This window comes from Camellia sinensis, chromosome 5 (genome assembly GCF_055761805.1).
Source record: "Camellia sinensis isolate YWXY chromosome 5, ASM5576180v1, whole genome shotgun sequence".
NCBI lineage: Eukaryota > Viridiplantae > Streptophyta > Magnoliopsida > Ericales > Theaceae > Camellia > Camellia sinensis.
This window is the reverse complement of record NC_138965.1, coordinates 157,515,153-157,541,416: the sequence shown is the minus strand read 5'-3', so window position 1 is coordinate 157,541,416 and position 26,264 is coordinate 157,515,153. Positions and strand designations below refer to the sequence as shown.

The 26,264-nt window shown below is 32.8% G+C and overlaps 2 protein-coding genes across 3 annotated transcripts; one reads left to right on the top strand and one right to left on the bottom strand.

Moving 5' to 3' along the window:
* Positions 1-6,167: 6,167 nt before the first annotated feature.
* Positions 6,168-11,951, top strand: LOC114266249 (uncharacterized). The gene is made up of 3 exons (XM_028207133.2): positions 6,168-6,419; positions 8,325-8,692; positions 9,403-11,951. Exons 2-3 carry the CDS (start codon positions 8,346-8,348, stop codon positions 11,705-11,707), a joined length of 2,652 nt encoding a protein of 883 aa, XP_028062934.2. The 5' UTR covers positions 6,168-6,419; positions 8,325-8,345; the 3' UTR covers positions 11,708-11,951.
* Positions 11,952-14,423: 2,472 nt separating this feature from the next.
* On the bottom strand, positions 14,424-20,697 carry LOC114266248 (uncharacterized). 2 transcript variants are annotated; one of them, XM_028207132.2, is made up of 4 exons: positions 20,339-20,697; positions 16,048-16,088; positions 15,665-15,941; positions 14,424-15,008 (listed from the first exon to the last, which is right to left on the bottom strand). In XM_028207132.2, the coding sequence occupies exons 1-4, from the start codon at positions 20,388-20,390 to the stop codon at positions 14,725-14,727; spliced, it is 654 nt and encodes a 217-aa protein (XP_028062933.1). In that variant the 5' UTR covers positions 20,391-20,697; the 3' UTR covers positions 14,424-14,724. The 2 variants fall into 2 exon arrangements, with proteins under 2 accessions (XP_028062933.1, XP_028062932.1); XM_028207131.2 differs by having other exon boundaries at positions 15,665-15,944; positions 20,339-20,681.
* Positions 20,698-26,264: the final 5,567 nt, after the last annotated feature.

Below are 26,264 nucleotides of genomic sequence, written 5' to 3'. Positions count from 1 at the left end.
TATTTCCTAACTCATTCCTTATGGAATATATTACAAATACACCTCTGAGATTTGTTTAAAATACGAATTACTCTTGTGATTTAGAAAATTACAAATACCTTCTTGTCAGAATTTTTTATTTAACAGAATTAATTGAAAAAGTAAAATTTCTAACTATTCACCTATACAATAATAAAATTATCTGAATTATTAATTAAAATAAAATTTTAATATTATTAAAAACTGTTAATTAACTTGATGATTTATTAATAAAATGACCTATTTGTTATCAAATTAGAAACCTTAATGCTGTGTTTGGTTGGGGTATTTGGAGAGGGATTTGAAAAGAGAAATGGAAAAGGTAGGTGAAATGTGAATAAAACATGCCTATATTTTACCTAGTTTCACACACCTTTTCCTTTTCCCTTCCCAAATCCCTTCTCAAATCTCCCAACCAAACACAGTATAAGGGACATAATGTAATTTCTAAAATCACATGAGGTAATTTGTAATGTATGTAAACCTCAAGGGATGTGTTTGTAATTTACCCTTCTTTATGAGACATATATGTTTCATTTTGTATATATATACAAAAATATTAAAGATTTTAAATAAATTATCAAATATTGTATATAATACTCATGGGTGTGGAACTCATGCAGTGTAAGTTCTACAAAAAAGTAAACATTATATTATAACATTATAAAAAAATAAATATTATAAACATTAATAATTAAAATTATAAATTTTTTTATTAATATATAATTAATTTTCATTGACACCGTTTCACTATAAAAAAGGAAATTATGTTATTTCATATGAGAATCAGGCTTGACTTGGAAAGTATCTAAATTAAAAGGTAAAAAAAATTAGAGTATTGCTATTCAATTTTATTAATATATAATTATTTTTCATTGAAATCACTTCAGTGTGATTGTCCTTTTTATATATGTGTAAAACATGTGTCTAATTTTTAATTTTTAATTTATTTTACATTGGACATGCGTTTAATTTAGTTGCTTCTAATTTGGTAAATAAATAAATAAATATAATATTCTATTCTGCCAACGTAATAGATATGAGAATCAGGCGTTATTTGGAAAGTAAATAAATTAAAAGATAAAAAAAAAATTAGAGTATTGCAATTCAATTTTATTAAGGGTGGTGTTACATATAGTATATCAACACTAATTATGACATTATTATTAGCCTCACTCATTATATACATTATTAATACTAAAAACATCTTAAATTATGCCACATCATCAATTGATACACTAATTTGTGTACTAATTAGTGCATATAGTATTAGTCTTTTATTAATATATAAGAGTTATGCTAAGGACTCCAAATATTTTACCAAACCTTTCACATGGGTGTGAAATCTACACATATGTGAATTTGCGTGACATATGTGAATTTGTGTGAGTCTCACCCTATATGAGAGATTAAGTAGAATATTTAGTAAAATATTTAGGATACATATCATTTCTCAATATATAATTAATTTTCATTGACACAATTTCAGTGTAATTGTCTTTTTTTATATATGTGTAAAACATGTGTTTAATTTTTACTTTTTTATTTTTTTATTTTTTTTAGGTTGGACATATGATTAATTTAGTTGTTTCTAATTTGATAAATAAATAAATAAATATAATATTCTATTCTACCAACTTAATAGATATAATTAAACATAAAAAAGAAAATTATGTTATTTCATATGAGAATCAAACCTTGTTTGGAAAGTAACTAAATTAAAGGATAAATTATAAATACATTTCTTGAGATTTGATTAAAATATTAATCACTTCCTGTGATTTTAAAAATTACATTCCAACCCTTGAGGTTTCTAATTTCATAACAAATCACTCCTTTTATTAATAAATCATCAAGTCAATTAACAGTTTTCAATGATGTTAAAAATATATTTCAATTAATAATTTAAGTAATTTTATTATTATATAGGAGAGTAATTATGAATTTTATTTTTTTAGTTAATTTTGTTAAATAAAAAATTCTGACAAGGGGATATTTGTAATTTTTCAAATTACAGAAGGCAATCTGTGTTTTAAACAAATCTCTGGGAGTGTATTTATAATTTATCCTAAATTAAAGGGTAAAAAAATTAGAGCATTGCTATTGAAGACTAAAAATTAGACTTAATTTTCAAATTCGGTGTGATAATCAATTAGGATATTAAAAGTAATATTTTCTCTCATATCTTCCCTAATCATCAAATACTGACATATCATTAGGTTTAAAAAGTTAACTTGCATATTACTTTTCAAAAAATTATTACAAAACCTATTTTCTAGTTTTTTACAAGTTTTTATAAATCAAAAAAAAAAAAAAATCAAAAAGCCAACCTCGTTGTTCTACTACATTCAACTTTATATTCCTTTTTCTCACTCATATTTCATTCTATTCCAACCTCCCAAACATTCCCTTAATTGTGTAATTTCGTTTTAATGAATGGGCCCATTAATAAATGGACCTATCATTTTGTGGCTAGTGGTGTGGTTCGTTTTGGACATCATTTTCAGCTTTGGGCTTGCAACCCAAACCCAAAACACAAAACAAATATAGGCTTGAGAAGTTGGAAAAAATCTAATTTATTGATTTTTTTCTGGAATTTTTTTAGAAAAATGTATTAAAAAAATAAATAAGTGAATAGTGTATTATAAAAAAAAATCATTAAAAAAACTGATTCATTGATTTATTAATTTAAATTGTATTATAGGATACAATCATGTGTATTTAAATTATCAAGTGAATTACATTGTGTTCTCTTAAAGTTTGAATTATCAGATAAATTATACTGTGTTCTCCTAAATTTTAAGAAAAATATAATAAATTTTATAATTTTAATATAATTACACTGAGCCTCCTTTAAAGTTTTAATTTATATAATACTTTTTTCATTAAAAATTTGTTAGGCAAGTGAATAGAAAAATAATACTCTCATTCTTTTACACTTAAATACATATTTTTTTTCTTATTTATCTTTGTATGTTCATACCATTTGTACTAGTTTATGTCCATTTAACTTTATTAAAAAGAAAATTAGTGTAATTATGTCACAACTTTAAGATTTACTGTATTTTTTTAAAATCTCAAGAAAAATTAGTGTAGTTTATTCTTAATTATATTATTCATGTCTTTTATAGTATTCATTCAACAGTTAATGTGGCGTACATTTAACAAGAGTAATATTAGGAATCATGAAAAAAATATCATGAAATGCATCATGAAAAATTTTCATTCTTTGATTAGTGTTGATTAGTGTACGGTGTTTTATTGTGTGTACAATCCAAAAGTGAAGAATCTTTCATAATTATGTTCATGATATTTTCTTCATAATCCCTAACATTACTCCATTTAACAATCTCTCTCTCACGAGGTTCTCACGGCTTGAAACCATTGCAAATTGACTCTAATATTACTTATCAAATTGAGTTTTACTATCTCGCCTAAAATTAGTTGGTATTAAAAACGATTTTACGTATGTCTTTTATGACATTCATCATCACGCTTGCAAACCTATTTTTAGAGCGACATTTTGTAATACATTATATGTATTTACAATATCTTTAAATCAAACTTTCAAATAAAAAATTGTAATTTAATAATAATTATTTTTATAGACATCATTCATGGGATTAATTGACACATACTTACACGATTGGCTAAAAAATTTTTGACTAAAAAAATATAAAAGACAAAATAGGCTATATAAGTCAATAAGACAAAATATTACTTTTTACTTATAATCATTACACTTTTTCTCTCACAAAAGTTAAAAAAACAAAACCAAACAAGACTAAAAAAGTCAAGCTAAAAAAGTCTCAGCACAAAAAAGCCAGTCAAACGAAAGCTTAAATTAAAATTATGTAATACGATGATTAGTATTTTAATTTCAATTTTTAATTTTATAGAATATGTGAAGAAAAAATAAAAAAAATATGGCGTGACATTTTTCATAATAGAGTAAATTTAAAGAAATCAATGATCAAACATGCATCATATTAAAAATTGGCACTATTGATAGCATTATGCTAAATTTAATAAAGAGAAAAGATTGGAAACTCTAAATTAAGAGCTCTAAGACCATCTCCAACCTTGAACCAAACCTGGTATTAAATTTAAAATTTGGTGAAAAAAACACTTTTTCATGTTCCAACGGTTTCACCAAATTGATATCAAATCGAGATTTCACCAAACGTTTCACCAAAATGAGGACAGGCTCCACATTTCACCAAAACACTGTGCATGACCGTTAGGTCGACCAGCCAGTTGACCAACCGGTCGACCACCAAATGGTTCAAACAATTTCAAAAAAAAGGTTCAAACAGTTTAAAAAAAAAATTCGCCTTACCGGTCAACCACTAAACGGTTCAAACAGTTCAAAAAAATTGGTTCAAACGGTTCAGAAAAAAAAAAAAAAAATCCTCTTACTGATCGACCAGCCGGTCGACCGGTTGTCTCCGGAGTAGATTTGATAAAAAGTGAAGCGTTGGAGCCTGTGGTATCAAATTGAGGAAAACATCCTTTTTTCATCAGATTTGATGAAAAAAGTTCAGGGTTGGAGATGCTTTAATAGCTCTAATTGGTATGTGAGTCCCATGTGATGTGGTGTTTTAACCTTGGTTTCTTTTTTTCTTCTTTGTTTTTTGATTTTTCACATCATTGATGCTCTTTTAAAGCTCTCAAATTAAAGAAATGTATGATTTCTGTTTAATAAAATGGATAGCACAGTATTAGAGAAACTTCAACATTTGTTATTTAAAAACATATACTCCAGTAGTGTGTTGTTTAATCGAGTTATTATTAAATTTTAATAGTGTGCTATTCATCATGTCAAATTTAACAAAATGTTCATTATCATGCCAAATTTAACAGATGCACAATAGGAGTGTTGTGCTAAATTTTAGCACGATAAAAATGTTTAACTGTTTAACCGCTTTAAATTTATTATATTAGCTCAAAAAATTTCATGTCATGTCATTTATATATATTCAATAAAATTAATAAATTAATATAACAAAACTATTTTTGTAAATATTAACCAAGGCATTTCATCATAAAATACTAATAATTAAATTTATTTTATTTTTAGTTAAAGAGTTGAAATTTTAATATTAATCATTGGATTGTAGATATTTTAATAGAACGTTTAATTTAAAAACATTGTGAATATATATAATTAAGTACGAATGATCATTTTTCATAGGATATAAACTACATCGTGCTAACAAAGAGCGTAAAGATTTCAAAATACACATTTTGACTCAGAATATGAACACAAAATTAGCATAAATATGTTAGAGATTCATGTTATGGCTACTAGAGTTGTTGTTAGTTATTTCACTATATTTTCATGGGTCTCATTAAAATCATATTTAGGCCTAGTTTGGAAAGACTAAATAAGTACACTTTTTGACTTTTTTTGTATTATGTGTTGAAAAAGTAGAGAAGAGATGTTGATTGATGTGACCCAAAAAAGATAAAAAGATGAAATAAGTGCACTTTTTCCTTTGTAGCCAAACTTGGCCTTAGTTGTGATAAAATAATGTGGAAGCAACAGTAAAGGAGTGATCCTTTACTTTTTAGAGTTAATATTTTTACCCCTTTTTTATATATTATATTTTAAAAGTTTTTTTAGTTAAAAAATCACTTCCAAACAAAGATTAAGGATTCGTTTGGCATTAGCTAAAAAATCAATAAATAAGTAAATAAAAAGCTTTAAACTCATATAAAAAGATCAAAAATTCATCCTTATTTTTTTTACTTCATATTTTAATAAAAATAAAAAAAATCCCTAAAAAATAATTACCTCCCAAGAATCCTCATTCATACTTGGGTCTTCTTTATTTTTTAGGGGGTGATAGTGAAACAACTGATAACTAGGTCACCCCTCTACAGAACTGTATATGAGATTTTCGCCTCGCGAGTTCTTCGAAACTGTAGCAACGTCCCGAGCCAGTCATTCTGCCTATCTCATCAATTGATTTTATGACTTGATCTATAGAGAAAAAGAAAAAAGGTTTTGGGTACAGATACAGCAGAAATCTTTAGTTTGAGAGAACAAAGATTTTAGTTAAAAAAAAAAAAAAGTCATTACAAGTTAACATACTATTCTTTTTACTATTTTACATATCTTTTCACAAAAAAATAAAAAATAAATTCTTGACTAGGTTTAATAATATTATCAATCTTACAATCTCAACTTAATCCAGAAAACAAGGCCTAAAATCCAAAAAAGGCCAACTAAATTATGAATTGTAGCAAAACCCCAATTGGGAGACGCACATTTCCAACAAACCCCTCATCCCTCGTTTAGCTTAATTGTCATCTCTCTCTCTTTGCCCTAATTCCGATATAGCCCCCAATTCTAGGGTTCTCTTCACCCTCGGCGCCCTTCTCTCTCTCACTTTCCCGTAAGTCCTCTCTCTCTCCCTCTCTCTACATATACCTTCTGTATTTTGCGATTCAGCTCTCAGTTTGTCTTGATTTTTCATCTTTTTTTTTTTTTTTAAATTTCTTTCTTTGTTATCTGAGTTAAAATGCATTGACTGATTTCAGATCTATGTGCTTGAAATTTGTAGTCAGAACTTTGTTTGTTATCATTAAATTGATGGGGGGGGACTTGAGTGTGTGTTCAAAGTTTTTTTTTTTTTTTTTTGTCTTGTGGTTTGGTTGAGTTGAGCTGAATTTTATGGTATCAGACTCAGCTAGTCACTATAGAAGCACCACTGTCAAAGATGTATATGTTAAATTGTCACTAATTTGGTGGATTTGAATAGCTGTTGTTTTCATCTGTCCAATGCCTATACTAAAATTTTGGATTTTGTTTGGTTGGGTTGAGCTGAAATTTATGTTTTTAAACTTAGATTGTATTCTGGATATGAATTTATGTTTATAGTATTTTGAATAGCTGTAGTTTCCATTCATTGCAATGCCTAAACTAATTTATATAGGAGATACACAGTTACCGCGCTTTTTGATGAATTCTATGTTTGGTTTCTTGTTCAAATTCTGTTTGGTTAAAAACTAATGAAAAATTCAAAAACAATCATCACATTTTTATTTATTTATTTGCGAAACAAAAATATGTTTTGAAAATCCAAAAGCATATTTTTGGTGTTTATTTTAACCAAACTAATTTTTAGTATTTTTCACAAAATATATTTTGAAAACGAAACCAAACCAAATTTTGAATAAATCTATTACGTTTTAATGGTATTTGTTGTAATGTATCTCATATCGCCTAGAGTTGTCCCATATGTGTTAGTGATAAGATTTAAGTTTCATTTTTCTTAATACCTGGGTTTTAAGGAAAAGTGTGGGTTGGCTTTTCAATTTGGTATCAGAGCTTGGTTGGGCCTGTGATTGGTGTGCTATTTGTCCAGTTACTGTATATTGTGGTCCAGGAAGGTGTATTAGAATGTATCCCACATCACCTGGAGTTGTCCCATCTATGCTGGTTATAAGGCTCCAGTTTCTCTTTGTATGTTGTGGTCCAGGAGAGTAAGTTGGAATGTGTTTCATATCACCTGGAATTGCTCCATCTGTGCTGGTTATAAAGCTCTAGTTTCTCTCTCCTTAATACCTAGATTTTACGGAGAAATGTAGGCTGGGTTTTTCAATTTTCCTTAATATCTGGGTTTTAAGGAGAAATGTGGGTTGGACTTTTTAATTTAGTATCAGAGCTTGGTTATGAGGCTTCAGTTTCCCTCTCCTTAATACCTGGGTGTTAAGGAGAAATGTGAGCTGAGTTTTTCAATTTGGTATCAGAGCTTGGTTGGGCCTGTGACTGGTATGTCGTTTGTCTGGCTAGTGTATGCTGTGGTCCAAGAGAATGTGTTGGAATGTGTCACACATTGCCTAGACTTGCCCCATCTGTGTTAATTATAAGATTTCATTTTTCCTTTCCTTAATAACTGGATTTTAAGGAGAAGTGTGGGTTGTGCTTTGCAATGAGTTTATTTATAATTCTTGGTTTGTTTTATTATGGAGAGAATGTTTTGTATTCATAATGCAGAGCCAACTTGTGTATTCACTTTGTTGTGTAAAATACAACAAACCAATTCAGCTTCCACAGGGTGTTCTGCAAGCACCACCATGATGTGCACGTTTTCAAAAACAGTAATCCCCGCAATTTAAAATTGCATTTGTGTATCTTATTAGCAAGATGGTATAGAATCTGCAACTTATTAATGAAGGTGCTTTAAATTATATGAAAACTTGAAGAATAGACTTATGTGCTCTGTTGCCAATTTAAAAAAATATAAAATATAAAATATAAAAAAATAAAAACTTATGTGCTCTCTGATTGCTTATAGGAACTTCTGAAGATATTTGGGATGGTGAAGGGGAAGCTTATATTAATTTGCCAATCTGGTGGTGAGTTTGTGAAGAATGATGATGGGTCCTTCACATATGGTGGAGGAGAAGCACAGGCAGTAAATATTGATTGTGAAACACTGTTTGATGATCTGAAGTTAAAATTTGCTGAAATGTGTAATTTGGATTTTAAAACCATGTCCATCAAGTATTTCCTCCCAAGAAACACTCGGACTCTCATCACTTTATCAAATGACAAAGATCTAAAAAGGATGCTTAGTTTCCATGGGAATTCAGTAACAGCAGATGTTTTTGTCATGGGAAAACAAGGTTTTAACCGTGATGACTGGAACATATTCAGCAGCAGGTATTTGTCTTGGGTTGAACACAATTCTATCCTTGTTCACATCATTTATCTGTTTCATATTTTATAAATCTTTATTACAATTATAGTTGCCCTCATGTTACCCATCACTGCAAAGCCTAGAGAAACAGTTGTGTCAAAGAAACAGCTTGTGTGAACCCCTACAATGCCCCTCACTTTTTGGTGAAATCATAGTGGCAACCCTCTTTACTATGATGCAGTCCTTACAACCTGTTTGGATCGAGTGATTCAGTGAGAAATGATAAGAAATGAACTCTTTTATCATGTTTGGTTTATAAGTTAGGTGAGAAATCATGAGAAATGAAGAGAAAGATAATTCTTTTATTTTATAGGTTTCATTTCTCACTAAAAGTGGTGAGATTTGGTGAGAAACAAGTTGATTGCCTGTTAAAATACAGAAGAAGAAAAATAAATTTCATCTCCCTATATCACATGCTTTCTTACGCATTCCAAAAAAAAATAGTGGGAAAACACATTCGTTTCTTTTCTTTTCTCACCTACATGAGATACCACTATCATTTTTATTTTATTTTTTTCTTTTTCTTTTCTCACCTTACAATCCAAATGGAACCTTTAATGATTTGCATTTAGCTGGTGAACAAATACTTTTTACATACTTGCTTTATATCATCTTAGTAATACTTATTTATCAACAAAAAAAGAAAAAGATATCATCTTAGTAATACTTGCAGGACGACGGGTATAAAAGTAGCAGAGTCTGTGAAACATGTTGCTCCACCCCCAGCTGCTGCTACTTCATCGCCTGTTGATGCTGCTAGTCCTGTTGGTCGTAAAACTGCTACACCAAATAAGACTACTCGTGCTGCATCAAAAAAGGCTAGTCTCGCTGCACCAAAGAAGGCTACTCGTGCTGTACCAAAGAAGGCTACTCGTGTGGCTACTGACTCTGCCTCAAATTCTTCTGCTTATACTGATAGTGATAACTCCAGTGCTGGTCCATCCTCTCCAGTTAGTTTTGCTGCTAAGCCCATTCCTCACAGTGCAATTGAAGTAGATATGAGTGCTACCCCTGCGGATACTGTTAAGAAGCGAAGACGCACTGCTTCTTGGAAAATTGGTGTCAATGGTCCAACCATTGTTGCTGTCCCTGACGATGATGGGGACAAAAAATCACGAAGAATGAATAGGCGACGTTTGGCGGATGATGATGATGATGATGACACGGAGCAGAATATGGAGGTTGTACCTTGGGAAGATGATCTTGACGCTTCTTCTCATCTTATCAGCTCTGATGATGTGTCTTTGGACAGCCTAGTTGCATCGTGGAAGGATGGTATTACTGGTATTGGTCAGGATTTCAAGGATGTGAGCGAGTTTCGGGATGCGTTGCAGAAATATGCCATCGCACATCGTTTTGTGTACAAGTTAAAGAAGAATGAAAGTAATCGTGCAAGTGGGATATGCATAGCTGATGGCTGTTCTTGGAGGATACATGCATCTTGGGTCCCAGCTGATCAAACTTTTAGGATTAAGAAGTTCAATAGCTCGCACACATGTGGAGGGGAGTCTTGGAAGTCTGCTCATCCAACGAAGAATTGGTTGGTGAATATTATCAAGGACAGGTTACGAGAGTCGCCACATCAAAAACCCAAGGACATAGCTAATGGCATTTTGAAGGACTTTGGAATCGAATTGAGCTATACCCAAGTGTGGCGTGGAATTGGAGATGCTAGGGAGCAACTTCAGGGTTCATACAAGGAGGCATATAATCAGTTGTCTTGGTACTGTGAAAAGATCATAGAGACAAATCCCGGTAGTTCTGTCAAGCTCATAGTCAATGATTACAAAAGATTTCAATGCCTTTTTGTGTCCTTTCGTGCCTCAATACATGGTTTCGAAAAAGGTTGTCGTCCCCTTCTTTTCCTTGAAGCTACGTCTCTAAAATCGAAGTATCAGGAGGTTCTACTGACAGCAACCACCTTGGATGGGGACGATGGCTTCTTCCCAGTTGCATTTGCTATAGTAGATAATGAAAATGATGAGAAATGGAATTGGTTCTTGGAGCAATTGAAGTTTGCATTGCCCATTTCAGAATCTATAACTTTTGTTTCTGATAGAGAGAAGGGACTAACGGAGTCTGTGCTTAAAGTATTTGAGAATGCTTACAATGGTTACTCCATGTACCACCTTTTGGAAAGCTTCAAAAAAAGCTTGAAGGGTCCGTTCCATGGAGATGGAAAAAATTCCTTACCTGGCTATTTCATAGCTGCTGCCCATGCTGTCCGACTCGTTGGTTTTAAAAAGTTCACTGAGCAAATTAAGCTCGTCTCTTCTCAAGCGTACGATTGGGTGGTGCAAATTGAGCCAGAATATTGGACGACAACTGCATTCAAGGGTGAACGCCATAACCAAATCACAGAGAATGTTGCAGAGCCGTACATCAATTTGATTGATGAAGTGCGTGAATTACCCATAACACAGAAGATTGATGCACTACTATCAATGATGACAGAGTTGATAAATACCCGTCAAAAAGAGTCAAGCGAGTGGTCTACGAAACTCACTCCATCAAAACGGGAAAAACTACAAGAAGAAATCGTTAGCGCTCGTGGACTTAAGGTCTTAATCTCATCCGATACCATATTTGAGGTTCATGATGATGCCATTGCTACCCATGTTGTGAATCTTGGCACATGGGACTGTACTTGCCTAGGGTGGCAAACTACGGGCTTACCTTGTCGACATGCTATTGCTGTCTTCAATTGCACACACAAGAGCGGGTATGATTATTGTTCAAAGTACTTCACAGTAGATAGCTTCCGATCTACATATTCAGAGTCCATAAACCCCGTGCCTAGCGTTGGCAAGCCAGTCGAAAAAGAAGAGGATACCTCAGACACTGCAGATGTGCTTCCACCTTGTCACACTCGATCACCAAGTCAACCAAAGGCGAAAAACAAGTCAAAAGACGAGGACCAACCACAAGAAGAACCACAAGAGGAACCACAAGAACCACACGTAGAACCACAAGAGTAGTTTCTTGGAAGCAAGGCATAAATAAGGTACTATTTTCTTTCTAGATTTTTACCTCTCTTAGCTTCTTTGCTTTTTGTTGTACGGTGGCATTGTGTACAGTTTGTGTAATTAGGTAGTGAAGGTAGTAGTTTTTATGTACTTAGCATCTTGTGAATGTGTTGTGCAGTTCTCTGCCTCATGAAAGACTTGTGTATTGTAGTTGAAGTTAAACTTTGTCTTGAGCTATCTTGGTGGTTTTCCAACAGTGTCTCTCTTCAGATCTTGAGTAAGGAGGTGTTGTTTTCATTTTTTTGAGCTGATCAGAAATATACACTGCTGAATCATGATGGAACTTGAACAATTCAGACCACTAAAGTAAAGAGTGCTTTAATAAAAGGGAAAATATTTATAACCAAGTTATTTTTTTTTTCATGAAATTTCTTTTGTGTTCTTTTAGGCTATGTTTGGATTATAGATTTGGATAGGAATTTAGAAAGGAAAAGAGAAAATGTGTGTGAAATGTGAATACAATATAGTTACATTTGACCTACTTTTTCTCTTTCTCTTTCCAAATCATTATCCAAATTTATGATTCAAATACAGTCTGAATATATGAATCCACCCTCTCAAACTCAATGAAAATTTTATAATAGGACTTAATTGAATAATTTTCCTTCATAAAATCCCTTCTCTGTAAAACTTTTGCACTTGCAATAAATGCATGGGTCTTCTTTGATAAATTATGTGTAGCAACAAATTCCAAAAAAATGGTGAAAAAAAAGTGTACATATATAAAGTGTTTTCAATTGTTTTGAAAACAAGTTTTTGTTCCCTCCTTCCTTCAGCAACCCCTCCTAGCAACTCCTTTTCTTTAAATATCTTTTCTACTGTTCTTTTTTCTTTTTCTTTTTTGACCGAAAAAAGAAAAGAAAACATGTTCTTGTTTTCTATTTTGAAATTGACAATGTTATCAATCCTAAAATTCAAAATATTCTATAGAGAAATGAATGCATGCCCTCAAATTTTCATTAGTCCTTAAAAATTCCAGTGCAATGGTGCAATTTAATTAATAAATTCAATCCAATTACTTGGTTGTTGTAACAACAAAATAGTTCCTTCCTCTCAATAACACATTCTAAAGAATTGTCTCATGAAATAGAATAATGTGTCCAACATGAAACACTAAGATAGAACTTCTATGAAGCACAAATGACAATAACTTGTAGTCCAAATTCATTCGGTGCAATTTTCTTTGCACTTCGTTTTGTGCACCTAATATTATTCAATGCCAAATAATCAGAAGACTAGTAACTTGATAAACTTTATGTGACGTTGAAATCGCGGGGTATATAAACAAAAGGCTAATTGACAATTTACGACAATAGTTTTTGTACTTGGCTTTTTTTGTTATTGTAATTTTTATTGACTCAATTTTGATTTTAAATTTATAAATTTGTTTCAATTTACTCTAATTGATTACTACTCTTAGCAATTTTTATGAAAAATATGTATCTGTTATATTTTTAAGGATAAAATAATAAACTTACTCAACTCAGTGAGTTTATCTCAAAGAATTCATTAATTATTTTTTGTCAAAAACACTAATGATATTATCGATTGAACTCAATTGATATAAAATCTAAAATTAAAAGTCAAATTTGAACCAATTAAAAATATAAGGATCAAAATGATACAAAGAGCAAAACATAGTCACCACTAGGGTAATTTGCCCAAAAGTAAATTATGCCACAACTCTGAACTTAAAAACTATATACATATATATTCAATTAAGCCCTTGATTTAAATTTTCAATCAATTAACCTTCCACATTTCTGAATTGGTTTAATGTAGCCCTTTTGCCACATTTTGTCCACATTAGGCTGTTATTATGTTAAGTAGTATAGAGCATAACATTATATGGGACCCAATTGAATGGTAAATTGGTAAAATTAATCCCAAATTCATTTTTCTAAGCCAACAATCCAAAATCAAATGACTTAAAATGTAAAATGGGATAGATATTATTGATGACAGGAAATTTTTGGCAACAATTTTTTTTGGATTTTTTTCACTAAAAGACAGTTTTTGCAAAACTAAAAAAAACAAATTCAAACAAAATATCACATCAAACCCTATAATCATTTCACTTTTTCTCTCACAAACATCACATCTAACCACAAAAAAACCCAACTATATTCTCAAACACCAAAAAAAATTTCTCTAATAATATCCTACAACTAAAAAAACCTACATAAAAACCCACTTCCCAAACACCCACTTAAAAAAATAAAAAATAAAAAATCACTGCATCCAAAATCCATAGCTCATAAAAAATAGTATTAATTACACTTTTCATTCATGTAGTTTGATATAAATTTCCCTTCAATCTCTATAGTTTTAAATTTAATAATTTAGTCCCTACACTTCAAATTCAATTTCAATTTAGTCATTCCGTCCAATTTGAGATTAAAATTAACAATTTTCAAACACTTGACAATTTTCCAAGGGAACACGCAAAAAGAATTAACAGAAATTTAGATGGAAGGACCAAATTAAAACTGAACTTGATGTTTACAGACCAAATTGTTCAATCTGAAACTATAGAAACTAAAGTGAAATTTGAATCAAACTACAGAGGTAAAAAGTGTTATTAACCCCAAAAAATACTATTCAGCAATTTTAATCATTATAGCAAAGCATTTGGAAATAAAATGAAAAGATAAAAGTCCCACGCATGTTTGTGTAAAAATATACCATGTCTGTGTAAAAAACACAATTAAGCACTTCTGATCATTACAGCAAAATATTTGGGAAATGACTTGTAAAAGCTATATAAAACAACACAACATTTGAAGAACTAGCAACAAAATGCAAAGACAAGTTCCTAGCCTGCAAAGCAGTGTTCAATATATATATATCCTAAATTTCCATCATAATATATCCTGTTTTTGCTAGACTATTCATCTTATTTATCTTCTAGGCTTCTAGCTACAAAGTAAAGAGTTGTACACTCACTTGTGCCCTCTCGAAGCGTCAAGCTACGAGAGCAGACCCGCACATGATGGGCAGGGTGGATCACGTCGATCTTCATGGCATGTTCTCTGTTCCAGACAATCAGCATGATAAACATGCCCACAAACCAAAACCGCCACAACCGAGAGATCACCAGAAGAGATCGTGTTACCTAGAATAAAAGGCTTCCTTTTCAGAAACTTCTCACATATTGCACATACCATCTTCAATGCATCAGGAGATGCTGCACCCACAGCCAAGGAGCTCGGCCTAATTTTCTCTGGTCGGCAAAATGCTCTCTCCTTATTTTCTGAAAAACAAATCACAAGGAAATGAAAAAGCGTGCTTCAAATACCTTTATTGGACACCCAACAATTGGACATCAGACATTCTTATATATTTCTATTTAAATATATGTATATATTACTGTATAATTATTATACAATGAGTAAAATACCTTTTTGACACTGTATATATATAACACTATTTTATCCCACATAATTGATTAAAAATATAAAAATATGACCCTATTTTTTCGTGTCTGTGAACCGTTAAATTTGATATTTGATGGGTTCAATCTCCAGATATGCACCGGCACCCGATACTTGTACTCAAACCAGATCTATGTAACACATACTGTGCATCATATTCCTAAATTGATAAGTCTTTTCCGCAAAGTGATTATAAGCTCAATGGTTATGGCGCCTCAATGAATAATGGCTCGAGTTGATAAATGCTTAAATTTTGCCTTTTGATATGCTTTATATAAAGATATACAAATCAAGCTTTCCTCACTCTTTCAGCCTTGCTCCTCGAGCTTGCACCAGACACAGATAGTGATTGTAGGTTCAACGGTTACAATGCCTCAATCAACACTAATACACTTTACCAGCTAGTCTTGCTTTCCAACAAGGCCGAAAATCAAATAAAATTATACTCATAAAAGATAAGAAGATAAAAGACTACCTATGTGCCGTCCAGAATCCGAATTGCATTGACTTGCAAACTTGAAGGAGAGTTTCTCATTGTGCAGAGTACCCTTGCCACGAGAAGATGATGCATCAGCATTATTGATTGAGTTTCGCCGAGAGTATTGACGACCGTAGTAATGCCGCGGGTGCCTCAACAATAGTGCACGACCAAGATTTTGATGTGAATGGTGGGTGTTTGGTAGCTTTCCAGCACAATCCATGATAGATGAGAGAGACTTTAGCGTACCACTATCAACTGAATGAGAAGATTTCTGCTACAAAAAGGAGGAAAATTCCAAAATTTAAAAAGAAAAAAGAAATAAAAATGCAGAAAGTACCTTTATGAGAAAGAAAAAAAAAAGGTAAAAAACAACGAACCTCTTTAGACAAATCCATTATAGAGGAATATGGCATGGTTTCTGCAATATGTGAAATGAAATTAAATAATCAGTCACAACTTGATTGTCATACTTGAGAAACTTTACCATTCCTAGGATTATAAACTTACATTAGAAGATAAACCAAAGAACGTTTATATGCTCAAGCACTTACAAGCATCAAGCGAATAAGAAAAGAGAACATGTGTGTGTTGGGGGCTTGAGTCTCTTACATAGTGTAAAGTGACTTAAGGAAATTGTAAAAGGACACAGAAAATTGGAAAGAATCATCATGTAAAGCATAAAGGCCACTAAAAGGGTTTTAAAGGACTGGGAAGAGAACCACTTTTAAATTCGGGGTAGGAGAGTGAATCAGAATTAAGAACATTTAAAAGCAACTGAATGTAAAGCAGGCCAAAGCTTAAATGAGGGTAATGCTGTGACATATTGTTTGCCTACCAGTGGACGCTCAACCTTACTAGCACATACAGTCTAGCAAATAAAAAATAAAATAAAAAGGAAGTTCAAGACTGGAACAGAATGGAGTACTGGAAGCAGATATGACCAAACAATTAACAACGGAGGGAAATGGTTGCACAGCACTTCAAGCAGCTAACGCCTTAAAAGAAGAGGGTAGCCCCAGCAGAAGATAATAAAATGGTGATATAAAACATTTTTAAAGGATGAATGAATCTAGTCCAATCTAAAGAGGGATTAGCTTAAGCATATATAATTGAAGATTCACAAACTACTAAAACTGAGAAATAAAAATACTCCCTAAATTCCAAAATGAAGGATTATTTATAACTTAATAGGTTTGCATGTATTGATCAGGGGCTATATAGCACAAACACTTCTAAGAAGGTGGTGTATATTGGACACCGACACTCATCAGATACTGCCTAACACATGTTAAACGTGTCCTATTATTTATTTTTTAATTTTTTAAGAACTAGGAACGTTTTGGACACTTGGGGCTTTTATGATTGGGGAGACTATAGCATACGAATGTGATTGTTAATCCACGGGACTTACATTCGAGTGTTTGGTTGCAATTTTTCTTATCTAGATTACATGCCGATGGACATTATATCCAAGAAAATTGGCCCATTTATTAATCCTACAACTAATAATGTAAAACAAATATATAATTGAGATTATATATTTCCATATTCTTGCAAAACAAAAGTGGACAAGAGGGGATTATTTATTCCACTAATCTAGTTGGATAACCGATCATACACTAATCCCATGGATTGTTAGTTTCCTCACTATTTATCCTACTAATCAAACAAGGCGTTAGGGGACATAACTGTTCATTGCTTAGGCACACATTGTAAGTATGAAAAAAATAATTCGGGATCTATTGATAAAATAAAAAAAATGTGGATTGATATTCATTAGTCCCTCTTTGTTTTGACTTTTCATTTATAGGAAGCCCACAATATTGTAAGTATGTTTATAAATAGAGCTTTGTTCACAATTCTTTCCCAATATGTAAAATGCACAAAATAATTTATTACCATTTTAATATAGTAAAATATAAAATTATTAAATGTTGTCAATATCTTACGATTCACGATATGTATCTCACGATTCGATACTTTTCGGAGGTAAATTGATACTATCATTAATATGTATCTCAAATTAAATGTATCGTACGATACATAATGCGATATAAAATATGCGATACATAATGTAATACGTATGTTACATAAATACTTAAATTTAACTTATTAGAAAAATTATTTTTGAGATGAGAATGGTACTTCTATTTTATGTCTCAATCTCTTTAAGGTTTCTATTGTACAGCATTAAGTATCTAGCGTTATTGATTAATGCCTTGTGAAGACATATGTATTAATTCATGTATATATTAAATTTAAGAAGCTTTGCTTCTACAATTTAAAGAATTATACATTGTTAGTGTTTTATTCTCACAAGATATTTATTTTTTATAACTACATTTATTTTTCTACTTATTTTTAAAGGTGTTAAAGTATCTTATGATACATGATTTGTGCTTAGATTTGACAACTATATAATGCAAAAAGATGAAGAAATAGTTATCATTTTCATGTATACATATAAAAATAAATATGTATTCGTTGTTGTGTCCCTACCTTGTTATGTTCCTTATTTTCCAAAAAGTTATTATCTTAGTGTGTCCCCATCATGTCAAATTTGTGTCCTATGTGCTTCTTAGATGGGGGAAAAGCGATCAAACCAAACAATAAATGAAAAAAAGGTATCCAATTTGATATTTGTTAACTATAGTTGTAGATTTTTATTTATTTTTTAATTGGTTCCATCCCAAAATTCAAATAGTACCACATGGAAGCAAACAACAACAAGGCGAGATGTGTCTTCTGAGTTTGTAAGGTAAGGAGAATTGTTAGATGAGGTTCCATTCACGAGAACAATGTAGTTCTAATTTAACTGGAATCAAAATTTCCCCCAAGCATTGGCGGAGGGAGGGTGTCACGACATACGTTATAGTTTTATTAATCCTTGCTTGTATTTCCTTAAACTATTGAGGTTATTAATGGTTGGCCCCCTCAAAGGATAACGGAATCCCCTGAAACTTTTGTTCATCTTGTTGTTTCTTTCTTTAGGGGCACATTGTGACTTTTGTAGAGAAAAGTCGAGATTTTTCTTTTTAATTTACGTTTTAGTGGTTTATTGGATCTATGTGCTCCTCCCGCTGACTACCAACTAGGACCCATTTCATTTTGTTATAGGGATGGGTGTTGTCCACCTAACCGGAGTATCTTTTGCTTGGTCATCTATTTGATTGGTTAATGGTCACTAGGTGCAGTTATTTTGGTAAAATAAAATGAGGCATTTTCTCTATTTTCCATGTAATTTAACAACAAAATAAGAGGAAAAATGGTCTCTTTTATTTCCTTCTTATCTAACAAAATGGTAAGGAAACATTTTTTTTTTCTCTTCTTTTCAATCTTAAGTAAAACAAAAAAAATTCTTTTCTAGCTTTTCCAAACAAATTGTTAGGAAACTGATGATGGTTTGGTTCACTTCAGAATTCGGTATTAACAGAAATACAATTGACTCATGCACACCGTGTCCTAACCCCCCACCCCTCCAAAGCACGATTTCTGGGGTCTGCCACTGCTCCCAGGATTTGATGGCCGTGTTTTTTTTTAAATATTTTATGGCTACAGAAGAATTTCCAGCCATATTCACTTCAGTGATGTTTAAATGAGGTTTAAGAGGCAAAGGAAGCGGGAACAAGTCCCTGAGCTCACAAACGAGTTAGTTCGAGTGTAACATTGCAGTTCGAAACATAGCTATATATATATGTTACATCCATGGTGCATATTGAATTGATGATATAGGAAAATCTACCAAAATTTCTACAGCATTTTCACAAGCCTTCATCCCATTAAGCATTTAGGGAAAATTGGCCAAACCAATTAAGTTGCAAAATTAGCAATGCCATCGAATCTTTTCCTAACCCAATCTTCATTTTTATCCCCCTCTCCATTCTCAAAGGCATAGCCTCTTTGACACTTTGCCTAGATTGATTAACCTAAAATTCATGTTTCAAATTACAAAGGAAAGAGCTATATTCCACAATGCCCACTGAGGGGCATTAGCCTGATTGACAACCAAACTCATCTAAACCGTTAAGCTGTTAGAGAGATGATAATTTTATTATTTATATTCATAACCACCCCCTTAATGCTCTTCACGTGTGGTCAGGGTCTCCTCCATTAAAAAGCCATACAAATATTATACTATCAGGTAGGTGATGAGATTTGAACCCAGGATCAATTTTAATATCACGTAGAAATGTTGACCACAAAATTGCCTAGAAAGCTTAAATTTTTAGAGAAGAGATAGACAACTTTATTATTTATATTGTCAACAATGACCACCACAGGAACAAATGTCAATCAATCAAAGTTGTTTATTTTAATAAAATTTATGGATTTTCATCTTTTGGGATCCTTATAAATCTCATAATTACTTCTGTCACAACCATTTTCAATCAATTAGAATACAACCCTAACAACCCATTTCATCACTAATTAAACAACATAAAAATGTGAAGCAGCATTCTTGCTTTAGAATCTGAAAAATTGGTTCAATTCTCTTTGAACAAACCATACCCATATATATAATATATAATTCTCCAAAAGGAAATTACATTCCCACATTAAGAAACAAGATAAACATAAACCCCAAACAAACATGTGAGAGAAAAAGAGAAAGAAGCATAAAATAAAAAAACCCTAAAGTTTGAAAAGAATGAATTGAAAGGGACATACCAGGAGGAGGAGGAGTCTTGTTCTGGTCACAGATTCGCTTTCTCTTCCCCATTATATATATATATATATATATATGGATAATGGGTTGTATGAATGAATATGGGTATAGATTTCGAAATTCTTTGAAAGGCTAGAAAGCAGCCAAATTCTAGGGTTTTTGGAGGGTGGAGAGGTGTGAGTGGCGTTGCGATGATGGAGCAGAGGACAGCGGACGTACGCTCAAGAAATCTAGAGAGAGAGTGAGAGTGAGAGAGATTTTTAGAGAGAGAGAGAGGTCAGCAGTTGTGTGTGTGTGAGAGAGAGTGTGCGTGAAGAAGAGAGAGACGAAAGAGAGGAAAAACACGTGCGAAAGAATCGCCGAAGACATGCTTTCAACTCGCGTCCACGTCATGTCGTGTGACGCGGCGACACGTGTGAATATAATTCGAACATTTCAGCAAAATCACGTGACATATCAGTACTTAGGCTTATTTTGACAAGTTTGTTAGTTTTTTTATTTTTTAATTTATTTAAAGTCGTATTATTTTTTATATATTTTATTTTTAAAAAAATTAAAATATTAAAATAATAATTTTTAACTTACTTTTTAAAGTATCTTTTAGAGACTTTGAAATATGAGTAATTGTTGGGTGTTACTGAAATATAATCATAAAATATTATAAGGTGTTTTTTTGTTAGAAAATGTAAACTTTATAATTTTGTATTAGGTAATTGAAAAATATAAAGAGATATAGTATATTATATTTAGTGAATGAATATAAACACATGTAGGGATGGCAATTTGAACCTGATCCAACGGGGACCCGACCTCCTGACCTCGATTAGAACAGATTTTCCTTGAAAATTATCCCTATAGGGCCAAGGATGGTATTAAAAATTGAATCCCCAATGGTTTTCAGGCCAAGGACGGAGATAGGTTCCCCTGGTCCCGGTCCGTCCACACCCCGAATAATTCTCCGAATATTCCCCATGTATATATATATATATATATATATGTTTAGGGTTATTTGAGTCTCATTTTCAGTCTCTCTCTCACTCACACTCACTTCTCTTCTCTCAGTCTCTCTCTCTCTCTCTCTCTCTCTCTCTCTCTCTCTCTCTGTTGCAGGTGCTCCTCACGGCGTTAGCATTGGCTCCTTCGCTGTCCTCCTCTCCTTCCTCCTATCACCTCCGATCTCCCTCCTCCTCCGTTGTTGTGATAACCCTGTCATGTGTTATGTTAATTAATTCTATTTATGATTATGGTTATGTGCTTGATATGATTTTGAATGCCATTTATATGATTATATGTACTTTTGAATTTCTATCTGTTCACCGTAGGAAAATCTGTTTGATTTTCTGCTATAAAATTTAATTAAAGGCTGTAGAGGCAACTGAAACTGAAATTGATTGTATTTTTGCAATTAGCATGATTTTTAGAATATACGGTGAAATTTAATTAAAAATCGATTCGGATTAAAATAATTAGATTAAATCAATTAAATGTAGTGCAATTGGTTAACACTAATTGAGATGGATTAGTTTAAATTAATCACTTAGTATATATATGGGTTAAACACACTTAGGCTCCTCATTTTGACCTCAAGAATCTAAAAATACACTCTAAAGGGAGAGAGTGAGCCGAATTAGAGAGGGAGGGAGCTCAACCTTAGGGATTTGCAAGTGAATTCAAGAAACTAAAAGGATTAGCTCAAGAATTGGCTATATTTGGAAGAATTGAAGCTCTTATGTGAATAATTGAACTCAAATTCATGAGTTTAAATTTATAAGTAAGTGAATCCAAGCATGATATGTGACTAAGAACAAGAATTGAGTTGAATGTAATGAAATTAGAGTTGTATATGCATGCATGTTTGTATTCACCATGATTATGTTCATTTGAGCATGACACATGAAGAATTGAGTACCCAATCATATATGCAAGCATAGTTTTGTTGAACTTCATGATTATAAGCATCATTTGTGCCATTTGAAATGAAATTGGAGTCAATAATTAACATGCATGCAAGATTCATGAAGGTATGAAGCTTGAATGCATAAGTTTCGAAATTAACAAAGAATTTGGAATGATTTTGGAAATGGACCATGATTCTAGACAATTGGTTTCAAATTATCTAAGTTTTTATGATACACAATGTTTTTCTATGTTTTTTGCATCAATTTGCAAACTTTGGAACTTTGGGGTTGTGTTTTGAAGCTCAAACAGCTTGCTGGAAAACCCAGAATTTGACTCATCAGCTCGAGCGAGGGAAGTCTCACTTGAGCGTAAAAATTTAGCTCCTAGAAGTTTTACAGAGATTTGCACAGTGGCTCAAATGGCAGACTTTACGCTCGAGCGAACCCTGTTTTGTAAGACTTCTCGCTCAAGTGTCGAAAATCTCGCTCGAGCATAAAATTCATCCAACCAGCACTTTTTTAGAGTTTTGTAGGCCTTTCGAGCGACCAAAGCTGCGCTCGAGCGAAGGGCCCTATTTCAAAATTTTTGAAAAGTTATTTTACGTTCCGTTTTTCGTTCTCCTTCATTTCTAAGCACTCTTAGGTATGCATTGAACACTGTAAATGAACAAAAGAGATAAGAAAGAGGCCTAAGAGAATAAACAAGTTAAGAACAGATTGAATTGTTTGTGACCCAATGTGTTATGAAATGTGTAGGGTTAAGCACCATGGTAAATCCATCGACGGAACACTGTGAGTAATATCTTAGTAAGGATATTTTGAAGTATGTTATTTTCAAAATTCTTACTTCTGTATAAGTTTTACGGATTTGTTAATTTGAATTGTGAACAAATGTCCGTTATGCAAATGAATTGGGTCAAAAGTCGTTTGACATGACTGAATTGGGCCAAAGGCTGTTTGACATGATTGAATTGGGCCAAAGGCCGTTTGACATGAATGAACTGGGCCAAAGGCTGTTTCACATGACTGAATTGGGCCAAAGGTTGTTTGACATAAATAAATTGGACCAGAGGCCGTTTGATAAGAATGAATTGGGCCTGAGGCCGTTTGATATATCTGTTACGAATTTCATTAATGTAGCTTCTTTGTTTTAATATTATTCAGTAGGCTTTCGTTCACCCTCATTTAAATGTATATAGGTGAGCAAAGAGATGTCCAAACCCAGCCTCAGTGAAGAATGTGAGAGGAAGTCAAGTTTTGTGGAGTTAGCCCGAACGTCTCACGCACGAGACTTTGTTTTTGTTCTTTTGTTTACTCTTTTTGCTACGTTGGTGAATACGTTGGATCACCTATGTACATAAACTTTTGTTTGGCTGACTACATGTTTGAAGTTTCTAGATGCACAAGATGTTAATTCTGTCTATATGTGTGAGTTGTTATGGAATGCTTTTGGAATAATTCTGTTATGCCATATAAGCACAGCTCATTGGACAAAATTTTTAAGTCTGCTTCCGTTTTGGCCCCTTATTTCTATTGAAACATGTTTAGTCAGGATTGAGGCCATAGGTAATCTTTTGATTACTAGTTGGTTATGACCTTAATCCATAGAAGCGGATTCGGGTCATGGCAAAGTGGTATCAGAGCACGAGTTAATAACTCACACACTTGTCCACATGAGCAATAAGCATCTAGAAAAGATCTAGGATGCATTCATGTGATAAGTATGAACTTGAAGACATTGAAAATATGCTTAAATGTTTCGAAATAAATGACTATGTGCCATATGTTTTGTGATTTTCTTGCATTGTGAATTACTTGAATACGTATGCTCTTTTGTATATGCATACTTATGAACATTTTTGTATAAAGGATAATACAACTTTAATCAGACAATGGTGAGAACAAGAGGTGATGAATTAGAGGAGTCCTCTACTGCCAGAATGGATAGGATGGAAAGATTAATACAGGATATGGCAGAAACATTGAGGCAACAACAACAGTGGCAACAACCCCACCCTTCACCTTCATCTCCACCTCCAATACCGCCTGTACAAGATCTACAAAATGATGACCGAACAATAGCTCTCACCAAAAAGTTTAAGAAAATGAAACCGCCACAATTCTATGGGAGATTGAATCCATTGAAGGCTGAGGCATGGGTCCACGGTATAGATAAATTGTTTGAAGTGTTTCTTTGTCTAGAAACACAAAAAGTATTTCTAGCCACCTTTACACTAGAAGATGAAGCAAAAAGATGGTGGATATTGATGTGTGAAAGTAATAAAGATATTGGCTGGGCATGATTCTTGGAAATTTTCTACGACAAATACTTTCCACAATGTGTTCGTGACAGAAAAGTGTCAGAGTTCATGGAACTTAAGCAAAACAGCATGACAGTAGCTAAGTATGAGGCCAAGTTTACTGAATTAGCCCAATTTGCACCACACATGTTCGATACCGACTACAAGAAAGTGAGACATTTTGAAGGAGGTCTTCGAGATGATATTGTAGAGAAGGTGAGTGTACTAAAGCTGAACCTATATTGATGTGTTGGATTGGGCCATAATATCGTAAGTTAACATAGCCAGGCAGAGCAAATCATCAACTGATTGGAAAAGTAAGAGGTAGGGCTTTTTTTCAAAGAAAATACTTTCAAAGAAATAGAATATGGGCTCCTCAAGCACTTCAAATTCTTTTGGAGATACATCTCCAATGTGCAACCAATATGGTAAAAGGCATCGCGAGGTTTGCTACCGTGTATCAGGGGCCTGCTTTAAGTGTGGTAAAACAGGACATATGGCCAGGGATTGTAATCAAAACAATGGGAAAGTTAGCTGCTAGCTCAATTGCATCGATCCCAAAACCGAGAAACACTACGAGGCCTACTACCACCGGAGACACCGTGAGGCAAGGAAGAGTCTTTGCACTCGTTCCGACTGATACACGGAACATAGAAGCCATTGTTTTAGGTACTATCTCTATATGTAATCAGGATGCATTTGGGTTAATTGACTCTGGCTCAACGCACTCCTTTGTAACTTATGCATTTTCATCTAGATTGAGTAGACTTCTAGAATCGTTACCATATTTGTTATGTGTATCTGCTCCATCCGGGGAATCTGTGTTGTGTACATCTGTGTGTCGATTTTGCGATATGCGTATTGGGAATGCTACCTTGTATGTAGATCTATTACCTTTGGACTTTAGATATTTCGATGTAATTCTAGACATGAACTGGTTATCTAAATATTGTGCCACCATCAATTGTGTAATGAAACGAGTTGTATTTAGACCACTAGGGCAGGAAGAAATTGTGTTTGTAGGTAACGAGATAGTGCCTCCACCTTATTTGATAACTGCAATGAAAGCATGTAAATTAATCAGGAATGGGTGCCAAGGTTACTTATGTTGTGTATTGTCTAAACAATCTGTGAATGTTGAATTGAACAGTATTCCTATTGTTAGCGAGTTTCCAGATGTATTCCCAGATGAATTGCTAGGAGAATTGGTTGACTGGGAGATATAGTTTACTATTGATATTGTGTCAGGCACCCAGTCTATCTCAAAAACCCCCTACAGAATGGCTACTGCTGAAATGAAAGAACTGAAAGAACAATTGCAAGACTTACTTAACAAAGGGTTTATTCGACCAAATACTCCACCATGGGGTGCACCGGTATTATTTGTGAAAAAGAAAGATGGAACCTTGCGCCTGTGTATTGACTACCATGAATTGAACAAGGTAATGATAAAGAATAAATATCCTTTACCCCGTATTGACGACTTGTTTGATCAGTTGCAAGGCTCATAGGTATTTTCTAAAATTGATTTGAGATCCGGATACCACCAGTTGAAGAAAGACAGAAATTTTGAGAAAACTGCATTCAGAACGAGGTATGGTCATTATGAATTCCTTGTTATGCCATTTGGAGTGACTAATGCCCCTGCAACATTTATGGATCTTATGAACCGAATTTTTAAGCCTTACCTCGATGAATTGGTTGTAATTTTATTGATGATACTCGGATAT